Source organism: Calliphora vicina, chromosome 5 (assembly GCF_958450345.1).
Source record: "Calliphora vicina chromosome 5, idCalVici1.1, whole genome shotgun sequence".
NCBI lineage: Eukaryota > Metazoa > Arthropoda > Insecta > Diptera > Calliphoridae > Calliphora > Calliphora vicina.
The window spans coordinates 75,331,530-75,351,452 of record NC_088784.1 but is presented as its reverse complement, the minus strand read 5'-3'; the positions used below and the strand labels follow the sequence as shown (position 1 = coordinate 75,351,452).

Here is a 19,923-nt window from a genome sequence, read left to right as displayed (position 1 = left end):
GCAGTTTCGAAGATCTTGATTCATGCCAAAATAAGTGCTCTTGTATGAAATCTATAAAATAATTTCAAAACAGCAATTTTATCAGTATTACATCCTTGTATATCTTTTTTTGATATCTGGCATCTCTGCACTAATTAATCTGGTCATGTTTTATTTTTGACAGCAACAAGAAAGAAAACAGAAAAAGACAACGAAAAAGATCACACAACAAAGCAGTTTTTCTTTCATATTATTTTTTCCTAATTTTCCCTAATTTTTCTAAAAAATTCTAAACATTTAAATATTTTTGTGGTGCTGTTGATTTTCGTTTGAATAAAGAAATGTTAAAAACAAAAAGTTCAGTTTAGATATAAAAATGAAACACAAACATTTAAGATTTTCTAAACAATTTTAATTTGGAGTCTCAAAGTGGCTGATGATGCCGTCATCATTATTATCATTATTTTTTTTTTGCCAATTGTCTATTTTAAACATCCATATACAAACACAAACATACTATTAAAATACAACTAACTTACAACCAAACTAACAACTGCCTTGAAAATAACAAAAACAAGCATAAAAGTATTCGCAATTATTATTTATTATTGTTTAACTGAACTGAATAGTAAATTACAAATCAATGTCTTTGCGCGCTATTAAGAAGCGCGAAAATCAATTACCCCCGCCTGGTGTAAACAGTACAAATTCAAGAACCACTCTCTTTAAAAAATTAACCAATAAAAACAATACCAAAGGTGCATTGCAACATCAGCAGCAACAACAGCAATCAACTGGTGGCAGTTGTGAAGCAGGCGATATTGGTGGTGGGGGTTTTATACAAAGTACAAATTGCAAACAATTTAATATAACAGCAAATCACATTAAACAACAATATCAACTGCTGGGCAGATTAACAAAATCGAATCCGGAATTTGGAAAACCCTCTGAAACGCTTAAACGTTTAGAGGCAGCACGTTTGGTAAGAACAAAATCGGAAGCTGATGTCAATAAGCTGTTGAGCAGCATACACCAAACAAAACAAGGTGCTCTACTAAATGCTAAATCAGAAGTCTGCCTGAAAACCATATCAACACATAGTTATCAAGCTCCTGTGAGCAATAACAACAACAACAATAATACACTGACACAAACGTTTAAAACGCCCCGTAAATCTCAAAAAATCACACAAAACACCATGTTAACTGGTGCCCGTTCTCATCGCGACTTAAGCCAATCAGCTTATGCCTCTTCGCAACACAATGTTGAGGTCAGCAATTGTGGTCAGCCAGCCGCACGTCGTCGCATGAGTGAAGGCAACTACATGAGGTCACAAAGAACGAATTCAATGTCGACAAGTGAAATGACCACTTCCTCGAATGCTGCCTCCTCCTCTTTGGGTCACTGTGTGCCCCCCGTTGATCCCAATAGTATATTACGCATACCCATCATAGGCTATGAGGTAATGGAGGAGAGAGCTCGTTTCACGGTCTATAAACTACGTGTGGAAAATCCTCATACAAACGATTGTTGGTTGGTTTTAAGACGTTACACTGATTTCGTACGTTTAAATACGAAATTGAAACAATCATTTCCTCATCTTATCTTGAATTTGCCACGCAAAAAAATATTCGGCGATAATTTCAATGCAGTTTTCCTAGACAATCGCATACAGGGTTTGCAAATGTTTGTAAATTCCATAATGAGCAAAGAGGAGTTGAGGCAATGCCAGTTGGTACGTGAATTTTTCTGTTTAGATGAACCACCCTCCTACTCAGAATCAATGGAAGAATGTCGGGTAAGTGTTATTTTTTTTGTTTGTTTGTTCATAACATTTTTATTTTATTGAATCACTGAAATTATTGGAGCATGTGCAAAAATAGTAATTAATCAATGCTTAATACTATATAAGCTGTAAACAAAATGAAAACATACTTGCTGTTTGGCACTGACCGACCGACCATTATTGTTGTGATAAGGGAACAAATAAATTAATTTGTATTATTGTATAATTTTATATTATAATTTGAATGTTAAAAGAAAGCAAAAGCAAAATTTCTCTTTACCTAATTAAGGTGGTGGTGTTATGTATGCAGATTACGAAAATACAGCGAGTGACAAATAAAAGAGCTCGCTCACTGTTGTTTTTTGCGATCGCATCGTATATTTTTATGCCATACACCACCGTAGTGGGAAGGGTATATTGCTTTTGTGCAATGTGATGATTGTAACGTCCAAAAATATTAATCTAACACCCACCTTAAAATGTAGCGATCGATTCAGAATCCATTTTGAGTCGGTCATAATTTTGAAGATATTTCGATGCTTTTTTTGAGCCTATTGAGACTGGTTGAAATCGGTCAATTATTTCTCGTAGTCCCCATAATATTTTCGTCCCGAAATGGTACTTTTTTTGTCATAAAGTTCTAATTTATATAGACAATTTTCTCCGCAAATAAATTTTATATAAAAATCAATTACATTTTAAAATTTTATGCGAATCGATTTATAATTGGCCATACCTCCCATAAAACTCACACCTCCGAAAATGAAAATCGCATAAAATTCAACATAAATGAGTTTCCGTAAATCACTCACGAATAAGATTTTTATTTAAATTTTAAGCGAAAACTGTTTATGTACATGAACTAAATGTTTATAATAGGTCGGGCTGGACCGACAATACATTCTTACTTGTTTTTTTTTAACAAAAACAAGAGATCAAAATATTGACCATTGCTGCAAAAAAAATATACATATAGGTTTGTCATTCCGTTTGTCATATATGTATATAATATTCATTTGCTATTCTTGAACTACATATATACAAAGAGTGATAATCAGAGATCGAAAATAACTCGTCCATATACCAACATACCCAAATTGTGATATATTTTGTGAATTTTTATAAAAATTAAAATTTTTTGTATAAAAAATTGGTGATTTTAGTAATTTTTTTTTATTTTTTAAAAAAATTATAATTCTTTGTAAAATTGAAGATTTTTGGAAAAAATTTTGATTTTTTAAAAAAAATAGTTTTTTTTAAAACATTGTTTAACTGCTTGTTCCACGATGTAGAATGAAAAATGAATCGAAAAAATTTATAGTTTTTAAAATTCTTTCGAATAGTTTTCATACAAATTTGTTCGAATCATTTTTCTTTCGACATCGTGAAATAGGCCTTAAGTTTTCAAAAATATGACAATTTAATAAATATAAATATACTAGCTGTCCCGACGAAAATTGTTCTGTCATAGCTCACACAAAGTTTGAAGACTCCCACTATAATAAATGTTTATTTCGTATGGGAGGTACCACGCCCATTGTACCTATATAGGTCAATTGTGAATCTAAACCATCCAGGGACCCACTCAAACACACACAAACAATATCATCGAAATCGGCCCAGCCATTAAGGAGGAGTTCAGTTACTAACACACGTACAGAAGAATTATATATATAAAGAAGATACATACATATTTCTAAGATAAATTCAAATTTATTAGGTTTTCTATTAAAATATAGAAATTTAGCCGTTTTTATGCTTAAAAGAAAATAAAAATATATTTACAGAATGTATATAGTTATACTTCTTAGCATTGGCAAAACAATGGACACTTTTACTTCTGCGTTAAAAGACTAAAACAACGATAACATGTAAGAAAACCATATTTTACAGTTAATATAGAAATGCCTTAACTCTTTTTTTTTGTAAGACCAGATTTTCGTTTTAATTAGCCAAAAAATCTCGAAAACACAAGTTAGGGGCTTTCTATATTAAGGTAACGATATATTTCATTTTGATAATTTCTTTTTTTAATTTTTTTCGCACTGTAACTAATGGCTAGTTACAAAAAAATTAAAACAAAAATAATAAACAATTTTATTTATGGATTGAAGCAAAAGGAAGGAAGGTCTCGTTAAACTACTTTAAGAGGTTGGCCTTGGCTGATATCGCCCTGCGAATAAAACTCTTTTTCTAAAAACAAACCGTACTACTTGTATATATAGGAATGGATGACTGTTTTCTTTTAGGATGAAAGCAAATACAATTTAAGAGGAAGCAATGGGAAAACATTTGTAAGATGACCAGAGGAAAAGAGACTGTACCCCACAACTATAAATAAGACAGTGAAGTTTGAAATTCCAATTTTTTTTTTTGCGACGATTTAGCCATCAGTCTGACCGTCTGTGCACATATCAACATTTTTTGAATTTTGATCTATTAATTCAACACTCTTACTTGTTTTAATATCCTTAACCATAGAAAAAATGCATGGAAGGAGAGAGGAAAAAATTACTCTCTTTTCATACATACGGGTGATACAAAAACAAAATACATGCAATACATTCTCATGAATTAGGTTTTTGACAACAGACTTAGGTTTTTGGCTCTCAGTTGCCTATCTTGTTGTCTATGCTCTTTACCATTATTGGCATATAAAAGCTTGTCAATCCGTTTGTAATTTCCACATTTTTCATTTGCGACCCCATAAATTATATATATTCTGGGCCGTATATTATTCTGTTGATATCAACTTTCCGAAGTCCCCAAATAACTTCCATACATGATTGATATCAACTATAGTCCAGCTTAGGTTGCTATTTAAATTAGGGAATATCGCAAATGACCCAATTATAATAATAAAACCACGACTACCTAAATTTTTTATCTATATCTGGATTACTAAATATTTAACATATATAGTAAAGATATCTAATTATAGACATCTCAAATACCATTCCAACGACGTATAACGCCATAGAAATTCGGACCGACAATTGCTCAAAATCAGGAAAAATATTTATTAACCCCAATTTTTTACGAAATGTTTTTTTTCCACCAACAAATTGTTTTCAATATACATCTTGAAGATTTTTAATTAATAGTATCGTTGAGAAAATTAATCTGGACCCTATAAATAAGTTGATTTCAATTATGTTTGAATGCAAAAAAGTTGTCGATAACCATAACCAAAATGAATCATAAAAAGTCTACATTTTCAGTTTCAAAAATAATTGGGGTATTCAAATACATATACATATTATGATAGTTTAAAAAAATTATAGTTGTTTTTCAAACAAAAAAGTGTTATTTTATGAGAAAACAATAAACATATGTTCAAAAAGTCTTATTATTTAAAGTGCTATATACATATACACATAGTTCGGAAATTCTCCTGTCAAAGACCTAACTCAGTTGTCAAAAACCTAAATGATGAGAACATAGAGAATAGACATAGAGCAGAAACTCTCCTGTAAAAGGCCTAACTCAGTTGTCAGAAACCTAAGTGCTGAGATTGTATTAGTAGAAAAAACTATGTGAAAACAAAAACAACACTTGTACGTGTGATTATTTTGAGTAAATTTTTTGTTTGAGTGTTTTTCTAGTTTCCGCTCTAGTTTCTCTATGACTTGAGCCGGTAATGTAGTAAAATAGCACATCAGCACAAATTAAAGACAAAATACTTTAGATATGTTTGTCAATAAATAGCTCTTCAGCTTTTTTACTAGGCTAAGAGCTCCCCATCATGAATACCGCTATTGTTTTTCGGTAACGGTAAAATGATATTTAGGGTAGCCAACCTTGAATAAATTCTTGCCTGCAAAAGGACCAATGTGTTTTTAGCAACTCTTTTTGAATTTGGAATCAGTAGAGATAATAACAGTATTTTAAATTATTTGGGTAGCCAAAGTCCTATTTTTTAATAACTCTTCAGGAGTTTGGAATAAGTAGAGACATTTTGGAATATATTGATATCTAGCTTGACCCGGTGCGCTTCGCTACCCCTGTCGTAGTAAAATAAAAAATATATACCCTATTGACGCTTCCCAGTAAGGATCTATCTACGTTCCAAATTTCAATAAAATCAGACGTTTAGGCGTGATCTCAAACAAATAAACAAACAAACATACAAATACATTTATATATTTATGTAGATTTATATAGATTGTTATGAATGTTAAATAAAAATTACCATGAAATTAGTTTCTCCCTTAATTAATAACACGAAATTATTTATAATATTTTATTTATATATGTATGTATTTTAATTCCTTTTTTTACAATGAGAAATTAATATTTTATATCTATGATTATTTTTCCATTCATAGGCAATTTTCGAGGCTCAAGAAGAAACTATAGCACACTTAAAACTACAAGTGAATACCAAGAATGATTTGATATTGCAACTACAACAAAAACTACGCGAGGAAATGCAAGAAAAGGAACAACTCAAAGAAATGCTAAAGTAAATATTCATAGATTTTTTTTCCAAAAATTTAATAAAATCATTATTTTTTATTTTATAGAAATCTCAATATTAATCCCACAAATGGCAACATTTAAATATTTAATATAAAAACAAATGGATGCTAAACACACATAATCCCTACTTTATTTTGCAACGATAAAGGTTTATATATTATTTTTTATTAAAAATTAGTTTAGTTGATTTATAAAATGGTGTCTACAATTTGTTAACAATTCCAACTAAATGGTTGCTGTGTAATACTGATATTTATGTTGAGCATAATTACATCAGTTTACAAACAATTACAAATATATACACTCAAACACAAATAAAACATTTTGTAATAGTTTTTTAGTTTATTTGATTTAAGTTATAAGTAAATATATATATTTTTTATGTAAAATATAATCAAAAGTAATTAAATAGTATTGTTTGTAAGTTCATCAATAATTTTTTTCAGCATATTTTAGTTATCTTAATACTTTTTTTGCCCTTTTTGTGTGTCCAAACAATAATTAACATACTAAAGTACTAAATATATAACATAGATACTAAATGTAATTTGTAAAATAGTTAAATTAAAGTGACCTTATACCTAAATCGTACATATTCATGAGTTGTCTTAAAAAAAGAACTTTAAATATTGTACTCTCAATAGTTTAGCATTAGTATGTAGTTTAAAACAAATATAAAAAACAATAAAATATTATATAGAGCAATACAAATAATAATAATAAATGCAATTAAAATAATTGTATGTGTAAAAAAATTAAAATTCTTATTTTTTGTCTTTATAAACTTGTCATGGCTGGTGGCCGGGCATAGGCCTTTGGTATAAAACCATATTTGCGTGTTTTGGGGGCATAGGCCCACAGCCAACCGTCAACGGTTTGATTGTTTAAATCGGCATAAATCCAATCACCTCGTCTAACACTTAAATCATCAGGTGCTTGTGCCTAAAAGAAATGAAAATAAAGGAATGCTTTGATTTTGTAAAAGAAATTTTAAAACAATTTTTTAATATTTTTGTACAATATTCATTCCATTTTATCAGGGTCCAATATCTCCCATTGGTAATTTACAGTTCACTTTACCTTATAATCATATAACATCACCAACTCCGTGCCATATCTCAAATCGTCTGCCGGTATTTGAGCTGAATTTTGAGAGTTTTGTTGCTGCTGCTGTTGCTGCAGAGAGTTTTCCAAACCATTATTACCAATTGCCACCGGCTGGCTCAACGAATTCAGATTACCCTGTGTAGGTCCCGAACCTGTTATCATATCGGACGATAATTGTGTATTCGTTTTATTTAAGTTACTCTCCAAAAGTTTCTGCTGTGTCTGCAAGACACTATCGGCCGGATAAATAAAAGCAGAGGGCACAAAACCCTCCTGACCATCACTGCGCACTATCCAAAACCAATCGCTGTCATCACGATTCAATAGCGTAACAAATTCTCCCCGCTCCACGGACAAATCATTCTCATCACGTGCTATAAAAGTATAGAGCACTATATAGCGGCCATTGGGTTCCTTGTGAAAGGGAGTACATTCGGGTTCTATGATTACAACGGGGGAGGCCAGCTCGGCTACGGCATTTTTTAAAGCCACCTGGGCATTGTTAACTTCTTCGATTAAATCTAATTTAGTTTGATCACTGCCCGGCAGTAAGGGTATATTTTCATTGTGCTCGTCGGGGGCAGCAGTGCCGCGTGGTAATTTCTTTTTTATAGCCATATCGGCCAGTTGTGTATTGTAGGGTGCACAATAGGAATAGGGTATGAAACCCTCCTGACGCGAGTCTTCACCTATTACATACACCCAATCATTTTCACGGTATAGAATATTGACAATTTGGCCACGTTTAACTTCGAGTTCATCGTCAACACAGGGTGTGAAATCGTGCAAAACCACCATTTTAGAGTCGGGACTTAAGCCATGCTCCTTTTCAATGCCCACACGAACCAGAGTTTCTATGCTGGAGGAACCGGTAATACGGCCTAAACCCACACCACCAGGTAAAGGTAAATCACGTTCAATGTTGGCATTTGTGGCTGTGAACAATAGAAATATTTATAAAGAACAAGTTTGAATTTTAAGTCTTTTGTTTTTGGCGAATCACAATACAGGTATCACTCCTAAATCTTTTGTTTTTTGACGTTTTGTTTATAAACAATTTTTAACCATTTATTTATTTTGTTAACATTTTTTGTTTATTATTACATATTTTCTTATTTTTATTTAATTTTTGTTTTATTTACCTTTCTTTTTGTCGCGTCTCATGCGCACTGGACATAGAAATGCCATTTTATTAAATCAATTTACAATTTATGTTAAATATTATTCTCTGCTATTAATTTTAAAGTGATTTTTATTTATTTAAACACTGTTTATAGTAATTCTTTATTAATTCTTTTAAATTCTTCTTTTTCTGTGTTTTCTTTAAATGTGACTGCTACTCCCTCTAGCGATGGTATTTGGTACTTGACTTGACATTTCTTTAATAAACAGGGTGTTCATAAAAGAGTGTAAATACAATAATTTGACTTTACAATTGTTATAAAATAAGTTTATGCTGATGTAACAAATTGTTACTAAATAATTTAAGTTTGCATAATTACAAATTAGTTAAACTATGTGATTATAAATATTAACTACCATATCGTTAGCTTAGTACGCAAACGTGCCAAGTCCCATTTTTTAATTTTATAGGAGAGACAAAAAACGCTATATTCTTTTGCTTTCAATATTCTTTAGATCTGTAAACGTAGTTCTCTCCTATGATCTGTAGGCTTTAAGTATCAGTTGAAAAAATAAAATAATTGAAATGACTTTAGAAACTGAAACCATTTTTAGGAACTTAGCTCTTTTGATTTTTATGATTTTGTGTTTTTTGGCTGGACTTAGCCCATTTTCTTATAATAAATTTTAATTTCACGTTTTATGAAACTATGTGATTATAAATATTAATTGATATATCCATAATTAATTATACCCTACACCATAATTAATTATGATGTTTGTAACACTTAAAGTATACCGATCGACTCAGAATCGCTTTCTTTATTCTGAGAATCACCACAAATTTACAGAGGTGTCCAATTTGACGTAAAAATATTGATATCCAGATTCATGTCTTCAGATTCGAAAATGAAACAAGCTGGGATTAGAAATAATTTTAGAAAAAAAACAAATGTTTAAAGATTAATTAGATAATGAATGAAAGGAATAGATAAATGGCAATTCTAACATTCTTCTAAAGGCTTCAAAGTAGACCCAGATCAGCTATGATTAGCTGGGAAATGTATAGAGCTTGTCGTTTTAAAATTTTTGATACCGAGGGGACCAGGTCCATCCAAAAAACGACTATTTTTTTATATAAAATTCAAATTTTTGAAATGATTTGTCATGATTTTCAAACAATTTTTTTCTGTTTAACATATACAATTATTGTCATTCCAATAAAACTAAAATGGAGAAAATCGGGATATATTTGGACCCGCTTTTATCAAAAAACTGGAGTAGGGTGGGTAAAAATTTGGAAAATTTTATTTTAAAATACGAATATCTCCTAAGCTATGAGAGATAATTAATAGCTATAATTTATAGTACTCGACGAGGAGATTCTTTATATGTAATTTTTTGGAAATCGTAGCCTAAACAAAGAAATAGGATCGTTTTAAAAATTTAACATACCCGAGGTGTCCTACTTTGGGGATCCATGAGGTCCAAACTCAAAACTTAAACTCGACAACACTTCCTCTCTGAGATATAGACAGGAAGTAATTCATTCGTAATAACACTATAAACTAGAGTTTCCCAAAAAACAGTAGAATTTAAAAACCGACAGTTTTAAAAATTGAAAATCTATCTATTATAAACTATTGATCTTGTTTCATTATTCGAAATTGAAAAATTGTATTCATTCGAATACAAAATACACACAGCCTCAAAAGTGAGTATACACCAAAAATTATTTGATTTTTTTTAAGATAATGAAAATCCTAAAATTTATACATCGATTAAAATTTTAAAGTTTTGGTTTGTTGGAGATTTGGTTGAATAATAGATTCGGTTGTGAGAAAAAAAGATTTAAGTCGGACTATGATTTTCATGATCTTAAAAAAATCAAAAAATTCGATGGTGTTTACGCACTTTTGAGGCTATGTGTATATTTTTTCTCGATTATTCGAATAATTTTTATTATCTCTAATAATCATTTGTGAATATGGAGATTAGATTTGTTGTGATTGGTTTTATGGAATGAAGATTTTTTAATCTGAATTAATATCTCGCCCGGATGAAGGTCTTCCATATTTTCAAACAAAAAATAATTGAGTCTGTAGGGTCTGTTGTGGATTGGTTTCATTCCATATGCGGTAATTTTGTTTATTAACAAATTAATTTGGTAGCGTTGTTCAACCATCAATCTATTACTAATGATTTGCCAGAGGATACCGATCATAAATGTCAAAAAGTGCGCGCAGTTCGTTTGACAGTTAACCCTTTCGTTAGTTCTATCGGGTTTTGGAGTAAATTTTTTCTAAAAGCTAAAAATTAATTTAATTTTTAACTGGATTTGCAAGAAATAGTGCTGATGAAGAGTGCATAATTAAAGTTTAAAAGAAAAATGTTAATAATTTAATACTTAAGCTCTGGATGACCGTCTCAATTAGCTATCTGACTTCTTTAATATGTTTATGTCCTAGCGTATGTCAATTGATCCTACATTGATTACAAAGCCCCAACTTCGGCTTAAAAAAACACACTTTGTGACAATTGACTCTCCATTTGATTACTTCTGAAGGGTAAATAAACATTGACTTCACTAGATTACCTGGGATGTATAAAGTAACCCATTGGCTTGTCTTTACATTACAAAAGTCCCAATAATCGGCTCTTAGGTTGGAGCTATAAATTCCCTTTGCTAAATATTTAAAAACATATTGGGGCATACAAAACTGGTTTTAATTTTTTGAGATAATTTGGCATAAAGTTGAAATTTACGTACATACTTCGGAAGGCTCTGCACCTTGTAGTAATACCTATTTTGTAATTATGTTTCATTTATAGTACGTCCCAAAATGTTACCATTAAAAGAAATGTGAATACATTATTTATTTTGATTATATTTTCTGTATAACTAAAAATTTCCGAAAAAATCGCGAAAAATACATTTTTTAATTTTTTTAATAACATTTGTCTTCTCAGTGGTTTGAAATATTTATTTTTACGTGAATACTTATAAATTTGTTGTTAATTAAATAAAACACTTGAAAAAAATGGGAAAGTATTTGGATTCGCTATTGTCAGATTTGTATAATTTTGCATAATTTTTCAAGTACCCGAGATTCCCCACATAGAGGCTCCGCCACCCCCTTAGTCTTTAAAGTCCAAATTCAAAATATAAACTCAGCTACAACTCCTCTTTTGCCGTGGAAAATTTTATTATAATCGAACCATCCGTTTAGAAGTTATTTCTACTTTTATACACTTCCCCACTGTGTAACGTTTGAGTTTTGTCTTATATACAAAATTTCCATTTTCCATCCCTGGTGAATATTAAAGAGACAATATTTTACAAAGAGAAACTTTGTAAAGCTCTTTTTCGGAGCTCTCTTAAATTGTCAAACTTACAAAAACGAAAGCAAAACAAAAACAAATAATTGCAAGTTTGTCTGAAAGGAAGGTTGCCAAGCACTAGAATGTATAATAGAAGTGGTGGGGAATGAAAATCAGTAATGATAAGAATAGTACATTTATGTAAAAATGTTTACTGGATATTTATATGTAACAAAATATATGAAAAATTTTAAGCAAGAAAGCTTATAAAAAGGAATATTTATAAGCTAGTATATTGTATAGATCAGACATCGGCAGAGAGTAAAATTGCCTTTGCACACTAACACCACTTTGCGTTTTTTGAGTACCGCTCTCTGGCTTTCAGTGCACTGATACAAAGGTTTGTAAGAATGATTTCTTGTAATTTTTTTGCCAATTACGTACGTGTGAAAGAAAATAAATCCAGAGCTCTTAAGGTGGCTCTTTGCCGATGTCTGGTATAGATTGTTATTCGTGACATATAGCCAGTAAAGCTCGTGAAAGTGGACCAAAGTTGGACTTCCAGAATGCCGTATGCCCGAAATCATTTTCAAACTTTTTTTATACCCTTCACCTTCGTGAGAAGGGTATATATAAGTCATTCCGTTTGTAATTTCTACATTTTTCATTTCCGACCCTATAAAATATATATTCTGTATCCTTATAGATAGCGGAGTCGATTAAGCCATGTCCGTCTGTTGAAATCAATTTTCTGAAGACCCCAGATATCTTCGTTATCCAAATCTTCAATAATTCTGTCAGCCATGCTTTCGAGAAGTTTGCTATTTAAAATCAGCAAAATCGGTCCACAAATGGCTGAGTTATGAGGAAAAAACCAGGACACCCTTGATTTTTGACCTATTTTGGACCTATATCTGGATTACTAAGTCATTAATATAGATAATATGGATATCTAATGACAGATATTTCAAAGACCTTTGCAATGGCGTATATAAAACCATAGTAAGTTGGACCTACAATGCGTAATACGGAAAAATATTTTTTAACCCGATTTTTTTTTCACCAAAAGTTTTTTTTCGCTAAATATAAAAAAATTGATAAAACAAAAAAAAAATTGTTTAAATTTAAAAAAATTTAAAAAACTATTTTTTTCCAAAAAACTGCAAAAAAAAAATAAATTTTGTTTACCTAAAAATATTTAAAATTTTTATTTTAAAGTATAATATGGTGAAGGGTATATAACATTTGGCACAGCCGAATATAGCTCTCTTACTTGTTTTGATTAAAATTTACTATTTCTGTTATTTTCTACAAATAATAGCCATTAATAAGTTCGTATTAGCACAGAGAATTCGTGTTTCGTTGGAAGTGGTTTGTTTTGTCATAAAATATTGTTTCCTCCCATATACCTACAACTTCTTAATTTTGGATATTTGTGTAAAACCATTTAGGAATTTTATTATTACAACGAACTGATGGCATTCCTAACCCACTTACGACGATTAGTTGACATTTTAGTTGGAATCAATTGAATGAATTTTGTTTTCTATACGCAACTACAACAATTCGTTCGTGAGTGCATTTTTTCCTCTTCTGTGTATTTCTTTCGCTTAGAAATAGACAAATTAATAAAAAATCAAGGCGTTTACAAAAAGTGAAAAAAAAGAAACAAAAAGTTAACAAAACCACAGAAATAAATTAAGTAAATTAAAACATTTTGTCGGACAGTAAGTAAAATGCAATTCAATTTGATGGCTACGCTTGATTAGAAGCAAAATTAAGTAACACATTGTTCTTGGAACAAACAAAAAAAGTAGAAAGAAAAAACGTGTGTGAAGAAATATGAAAAATACCTATGTAGTGAATTGGAAAAATTATGCTCAATAAAAAGTGAAATTTGATGCGAATAAAATCAATAAAAAAAAGATATCAAATCAATTAAAACACATTTTCCTCTTAAAGTTTATTGAACTTTATTTGTTGCTAATTGGCCAAGGTAAGTTATTTTTATTTGTACGTAATATGTGTGAGTGTATGTTTATTATAAACGTTTAATTTGATGTGTGATATTTTGTTGCCGTTTTTTTTTGTGCTGCCTTTAGTCGTGGGCATAGAAATACACACGTTCGCTTTTATCTTTTCCCACACCTAACTGACCAACCTCACCACATCTCACAGGGTCGTTTATTCAGTTTGTTTAATATAAAAATAATACGCACACACCCACAAATTAATATGGATTTACATTAGTATTTTTGCATGTGTATTGATTATAAGATTTACCGATTACCTGCTGAATCTGACGAATAAAGATTGATAAAGCAACATATTAGGGGTGTAACGAATTCGTGATAGGCATAATTCTTTTGTTTTTCTACCCTTCATCATGAGCAGTTAACAATGTAGCCAGACGGCTTTCTCCCCAAATTGGGGATTTCATGAAAAATTTTGGGACATTGGGGATTTGGGGATTTTAACAAAATTTAGGGGTAATTACTAGAGTATTCAATCGATTAACAGTTAATCGGTTAACCGATTAATTTTGGACGGTTAACTGTTCAAATAATTTAAAATTGCCGATTTTCAAATAGCAAATAAACCGATTAATTTGTGTTGATTAACCGATTAACAGAAATTCCTTTTTTTTGTTTCAATTCTAATACAAATTTCAAATTAAAATTACATATTTTTTCGAACATCCAAGAAATATGTTTAGTGAGTATCGGAAAAAGTCGAATAGTCGATAAAAGTCGAAAATAGTCGAATAGTCGATAAAAGTCGACATTTAGATTAAATATTTAATTTCAACATTAAACTAAAACTATTGCAATTTGGTACACTTGCATTTTTTGTAGTGTATGCTAATATAAATAATAAATAAATGTTTATAAAATAAAGCTTTTTTCTACACAAAATTCTTCCAACATTCTTCTAACTATTATCGCCTTGATAAATTTTATTTTTATTGCTAAACATTACAAAAGGCGCATCAACAAATGTAGAAACTATATATTTTTTACAAGAAATGGTAAAAAGTTGAAAAAGTCGAAAATAGTCGGAAAGTCGAAAATAGTCTAAAAAAGTCGAAAAGTCGATTTAACTAAAAAGTCGAAAGTTCAAAAAGTCGACTTTTTAAAAACGAAAAAAGTCGAAAGTTCGAAAAGTCGACTTTTTAAAAAACGGAAAAAGTCGAAAGGTCGAAAAGTCCACTTTTTGTTTCAGCTATAGAACCCTAGTGAGTATAACAACTGACATATGGGCAATTCCATATCATCGTACGTGACATTTGTAAGCCTATAGAGTGGAATAGATTTTGCAAAAATAAGAGTATCTGAAAAATAATTTGGTCTTTATGTTCCCTTTAGAGGGTACTATATTTTAAAATAATAAAAAGTTCTTTCGAAATATTGTTGTACAAAATATTGATAAGGGTATATCGTACGTGACATAAAACGGAACTCATTTTGAGGTACATATAGAAATATGTGAAAATATTTGAATCCTGAGAGGCGTTATGTTTTCTTTTAATTTCTTGCACTAAACGAAATATTTTTCCTTTACAATCCGTCATATTTAAATAAAAACAATCTTTGGATGATTTTATAATAAATAAGATTTAATATCGTACCTGAAATACCGTACGTGACAGATTTTTCTCTTATAGTAAAACAATATATATTCTGTAAATATATCCTTTAACTTATGACGTGAAAATTTTTGACATAGTCACAGATGTAGTGTAAATTTTACACCTTATAATATTTGCAAAAAATTTTACTTTAAAAAAAAAATTTTCGTTAATATTTTCTTTTTAACAATAAGATACAACAATTTTAATTTAAAAAAAATTAAAAAAAAAACAAAATGTTATTTGAAACAAAAAACCAAACAAAAAGGCACTTTATTCGCAAGACTTTTTGATAATACTTTTTAAAAAATGAAGAGAGAGTGTAAAATTTATCACCACCTCATAAGTTAAAGGATATGTATACAAAAACTAAAAAATTAATAGAAAATATACATTCGGTTTCAATAAACAATATGACAATAGCAAAAAAACAGAGTCAAATTCATTTCATAGTACAAGCTAATTGGGAGCCAAGATTTCGCCATAATTTTAGTCTAAAACATACCGAAGGATTTTATATGCTTAGAAAAAACTAAAAAAAAAAAATAAGATATTGGATATTCTTTATCATGCTTTCATTTCTCCATCATCTACAATCAGCGAAAGAGTTTTTTCCAAGTCAAGTATTTTTAAATCTAAAGAAAAAATCGTTTAAAAAGAAAACATTTAAATTATAGTCTTTTCTAAAAGATTATTTCAGTAGATCTCACTAAAATCCTAAAAAATTCGCATGTTTATACAAAAAGGATTTCAAATACCATATTTGCTATTATTATTTGGTTGAACTGTTATGTTTTGTTTGTTTTTTATGTTATTGTTCACTAAATTCGTGGATGTATTTTCAATTTAAAATTAAAATAGAAATTATTCAGTTCATCGAATGTTTGACATGCATCACGAGTCTTTTTTGTTTCTGGGATACTTTTTAATATAATATCAACAAATTAATAAGAATAAAATATAGAAACAAAGGGTTTCACAAATATTGGGTGTATGACTTAAAAATGCGGGATTTACAATTTTGTTTTTAATAACTTATAAGTCATTTTGAAAGGTACATTCAGCCCAATAATGAATAAAAAATTCCGCGGAAGTTTGTTCCCCGGGAGTTTTTCCCATTGAATTTGAATAGGAAAAATGAGAAAAAGGGAAAACACTCCCGGGGAATTTTTATTCATAATTGGGCTGATTATATATCATTTATTCTCACTTAGTTATTGAACATTATAATGTAAACAACAAAGTTTTTTCTTGCTTCGAAAATTTCGAATTTTCTGCCAACAAAGCGTCAACGCGGGCAGTTTTGTTTTACTTCTTTAATTTAAAACAAGTAAGAAGTATGGTCGGTCAAGCCCGACCATATAATACCCTACACTAAGTAAAAGAGCAAAAAAAAAAAATTTTCTTTTAAAATTTCAATAATTTATATTTTTAGTGATTTTCGGAAGTGGGGTTATATGGGGGCTATGACCAATTATGGACCGATCACAATGAAATTAGGTCGTGTAATTTATGTCTATATTAAAGTTAACTATGTTGAATTTTGTGAGTTTACCAACATTTTTAAGCGATTTATGCACGTTAAAGTGATTTTCGGAAGCGGGTCTATATGGGAGCTATGACTAATTATTTACCGATCGTAACAAAATTTGGTGACATGAATTTTGTGTATATAAAACTTATTTGGAGCGGAACTTGTGGAGATACATATATAAATTAAACATTTATGACCGATAAAGTCCAATTTCGGGAGGACATTTGTATGGGGGCTAGGTGAAATAGTGGACCGATTTCAGCCAGTTTCAATAGGCTGAATAAGAGATCGTATGTGAAGCCTAGCCATCCGGCCGATTAGACAGCAAATCCACCAGACCATCACAGGGAACCTTCACCGAACGCAACATATTCTGAAACTGTAATATTCCATTATGACATCGCTCGGCAACATGTTGCAATACTTGATAATACGAGCGATGCAGAACGCTCTCTCTGGGATACGCTTCACTTTGGAACAGAGTACATATACGAAATTGGCTTGAATCGTTCTTGGCCTCTAAAGATGAGCAGTTCTTTTAACTCGGAATCCATATGTTGCCAAAAAGATGGGAAAAAGTCATATTGCCAATACGTTGAATAAATTTATATTGTACAAATGTTTCAAAATAAAAGCTAAAAATTTAAAAAAAAAAAATAAATCACGCTTTTTTAAGTCATACTTAATTGGTTTTCAGCACTGATTTAATTTTAAATGTATTCCTTTGAAATTATTAGGACAGATGGAAGTTATTGGGACAAAAATAAAGGACAGTACAAAAAGATGGGACTGTAACTGTGTTACCTTTCCTTAGTTTTTCCTTATTTTCGGGTTTTTTAGTTTATTCATCTCGAAAAGAAGAGCTAACCTAATTTATTAGTAAAAAAAATTTAAAAAAAAAAAATTTTCCAAAAAAAAATTTTTTAGTGAAAAAAAATTCGGTTTAAAAAATATTTTTCCCGATTTTACGGGAATATGTATATCAAAATATATTTTCATCAAAATATATTTTCACCAAAATTTTTTTTCTTTTCAAAAATCAATTACCGCAAATGGTTGAGATATGTAATAAACAAAGGAAGTGAAAACTTGTAACACAACAGCGAAAAATACGTAAGACAAAATTTGTTTTTGATAAAGTCAAAATATGGTATTAAACAGTAACATATGCTCTAAAAACGCAAAAATATGACATAAATATGCTCTTAAAACAAATATATGCAAAAATATGCATTTATGGGTAAAATATGCAAAAATATGCACTATCAAATCGATGCCAAAATTCTTAAATAGTTCTGAAACGTGTAAATATCTTATCCATGTGCTCATTAGACTCTCCAGAAAAAACATGCATTTGCATATTTTGGTTTCCCTGGTAATAAGTGATTTTTTTAAGAGCTATAAGATTTTTTTTTTGAAAAAAAAACACACAATTTAGAGAAATGTATGGAATCTTTATTTGAGACGATATAACGATCTATATAATTCAATGTTTAAAGTTAATTTCATGTAAATGTGTTCCCTTTACCCATTTTTCGTACATGAACTTTGTTCACGTGAAAAAGTTCCCTAACATGTGAAATTTTTTGATGGAATTTTGTAAGCAATAAACAGCTGTTACGAACAAAATCAACTATTGTAAATGAAAAGTTCAGGGGAATATTACGATATCAATTTTCCCTTCGAGGGAAATGTATATTTCATGGGAACATAAATTTAACAAATTTTTCACCGTTGGTTTGTCTCTATAGACATGAGACATGAGTCCCCCGGATTACTGTTTGTGCAGTCATAATTATGTTGATTATGCTGCAATCCTGATAAAATGTTCCACAAATTAAATCTAAGTACTCTGAAATTATACTGCAAAGTATGGCGATAGTCGGGCAACATTTGTGACTAGGCCCCCTACAAGGTCCCCTTCAGAAAATGACTTGAACATTCATAATTGTCTTATAATAATTAATATCGCGATGAAAATGTACATAAACAAGTTTTTTATAAACCTAAATCTTTCTTGATCCATTCAAAAATATGCCACTTCAAAAATTTTCAAATTTTCATATTTTAATGTGACTAATTCATAACCATTGACTTGTTGTTAAATAAAATATTAAGAAAATTTAGTATGAAGGACGGAGTTTTAAAGTGGCATATTTTTTAATTTTGTAATTGAGATATTGACTTGAAATTTTTTTTTGTAGGACAAAAAATTAACTTATCTAAACAAAAAACATTAGTTCGCAATAAATATGGATCAAATTGTTCCAAATATTTGCAATCCTATTCAAATTGTGATACAAATTTTAGTTTTAGAAACTCAATAAATATGTAATAAAATCTTTATGTATTAACAAAACTCAATGAAATTTTCCAAGTAAATTTTCAATGAAATAACAAAGTATAAAAAAACTTTTCAGAAGGTCGTTGGAATCCCGAAATTCCTAAAAATTCGGACCAAGGTATGACAAACCAAAAATGGCACGTGTTTAAACATTTTACATGTCGAAGGGTACCCTACTTTGTGCCTCTATAGCGCCGCCTCTGGGTAATTTGTGGCCCATTTTAATAACTTAAACTCGAATGCTCCTTTTCTACGCCCACGCCATTATACCCTTCACCTTCGTTACATGGGTATAAGGAGTGAGATCGAAAAATTCTTAACATACATACAGTGGTGGCCAGGAATTTAAGACAAAAATTGTTTGCTAAATTTCACGTGATTGTCAATTGTTTTTTCAAATATTTCCACAAATATGTATGCATGAGGACTGTTTTAACACACAAGTGTGTTTTATTCGACTGTGTCAATTCATACATATTCACCATGAACACATACAATTTTTCTACAACTTGCCCAAATTTTTTTTTTTTTAAATAAAGATATTTTCTCACATTTATATCATTATAATTTTATTATTATAAAATATTCGGACCAAATTTCGTATTTTTAGTTCCATTAGT

The 19,923-nt window shown here is 30.0% G+C and overlaps 2 protein-coding genes across 2 annotated transcripts; one reads left to right on the top strand and one right to left on the bottom strand.

The window, feature by feature from the left end:
- Nucleotides 1-172: 172 nt before the first annotated feature.
- Snx16 (sorting nexin 16) lies at nt 173-7,008 on the top strand. The gene is made up of 3 exons (XM_065511362.1): nt 173-1,777; nt 6,094-6,230; nt 6,292-7,008. The coding sequence occupies exons 1-3, from the start codon at nt 623-625 to the stop codon at nt 6,326-6,328; spliced, it is 1,329 nt and encodes a 442-aa protein (XP_065367434.1). The 5' UTR covers nt 173-622; the 3' UTR covers nt 6,329-7,008.
- On the bottom strand, nt 6,570-8,585 carry Dlish (Dachs ligand with SH3s). Its single transcript, XM_065511363.1, has 3 exons — nt 8,497-8,585; nt 7,328-8,289; nt 6,570-7,189 (listed from the first exon to the last, which is right to left on the bottom strand). The coding sequence occupies exons 1-3, from the start codon at nt 8,540-8,542 to the stop codon at nt 7,025-7,027; spliced, it is 1,173 nt and encodes a 390-aa protein (XP_065367435.1). The 5' UTR covers nt 8,543-8,585; the 3' UTR covers nt 6,570-7,024.
- Between the last annotated feature and the right edge of the window lie 11,338 nt (nt 8,586-19,923).

What these genes read in the sequence shown, in the direction of transcription:
- Snx16 (XM_065511362.1), top strand. Translation starts at nt 623, where the DNA reads ATGTCTTTGCGCGCTATTAAGAAGCGCGAAAATCAATTACCCCCGCCT. An exon ending in AATCAATGGAAGAATGTCGG is followed by an intron (nt 1,778 to 6,093) that starts GTAAGTGTTATT and finishes TTCCATTCATAG; the next exon opens with GCAATTTTCGAGGCTCAAGA. An exon ending in CAACTCAAAGAAATGCTAAA is followed by an intron (nt 6,231 to 6,291) that starts GTAAATATTCAT and finishes TTTATTTTATAG; the next exon opens with AAATCTCAATATTAATCCCA.
- Dlish (XM_065511363.1), bottom strand. Translation starts at nt 8,542, where the DNA reads ATGGCATTTCTATGTCCAGTGCGCATGAGACGCGACAAAAAGAAAG. An exon ending in GAGACGCGACAAAAAGAAAG is followed by an intron (nt 8,290 to 8,496) that starts GTAAATAAAACA and finishes TATTGTTCACAG; the next exon opens with CCACAAATGCCAACATTGAA. An exon ending in TGATGTTATATGATTATAAG is followed by an intron (nt 7,190 to 7,327) that starts GTAAAGTGAACT and finishes CATTTCTTTTAG; the next exon opens with GCACAAGCACCTGATGATTT.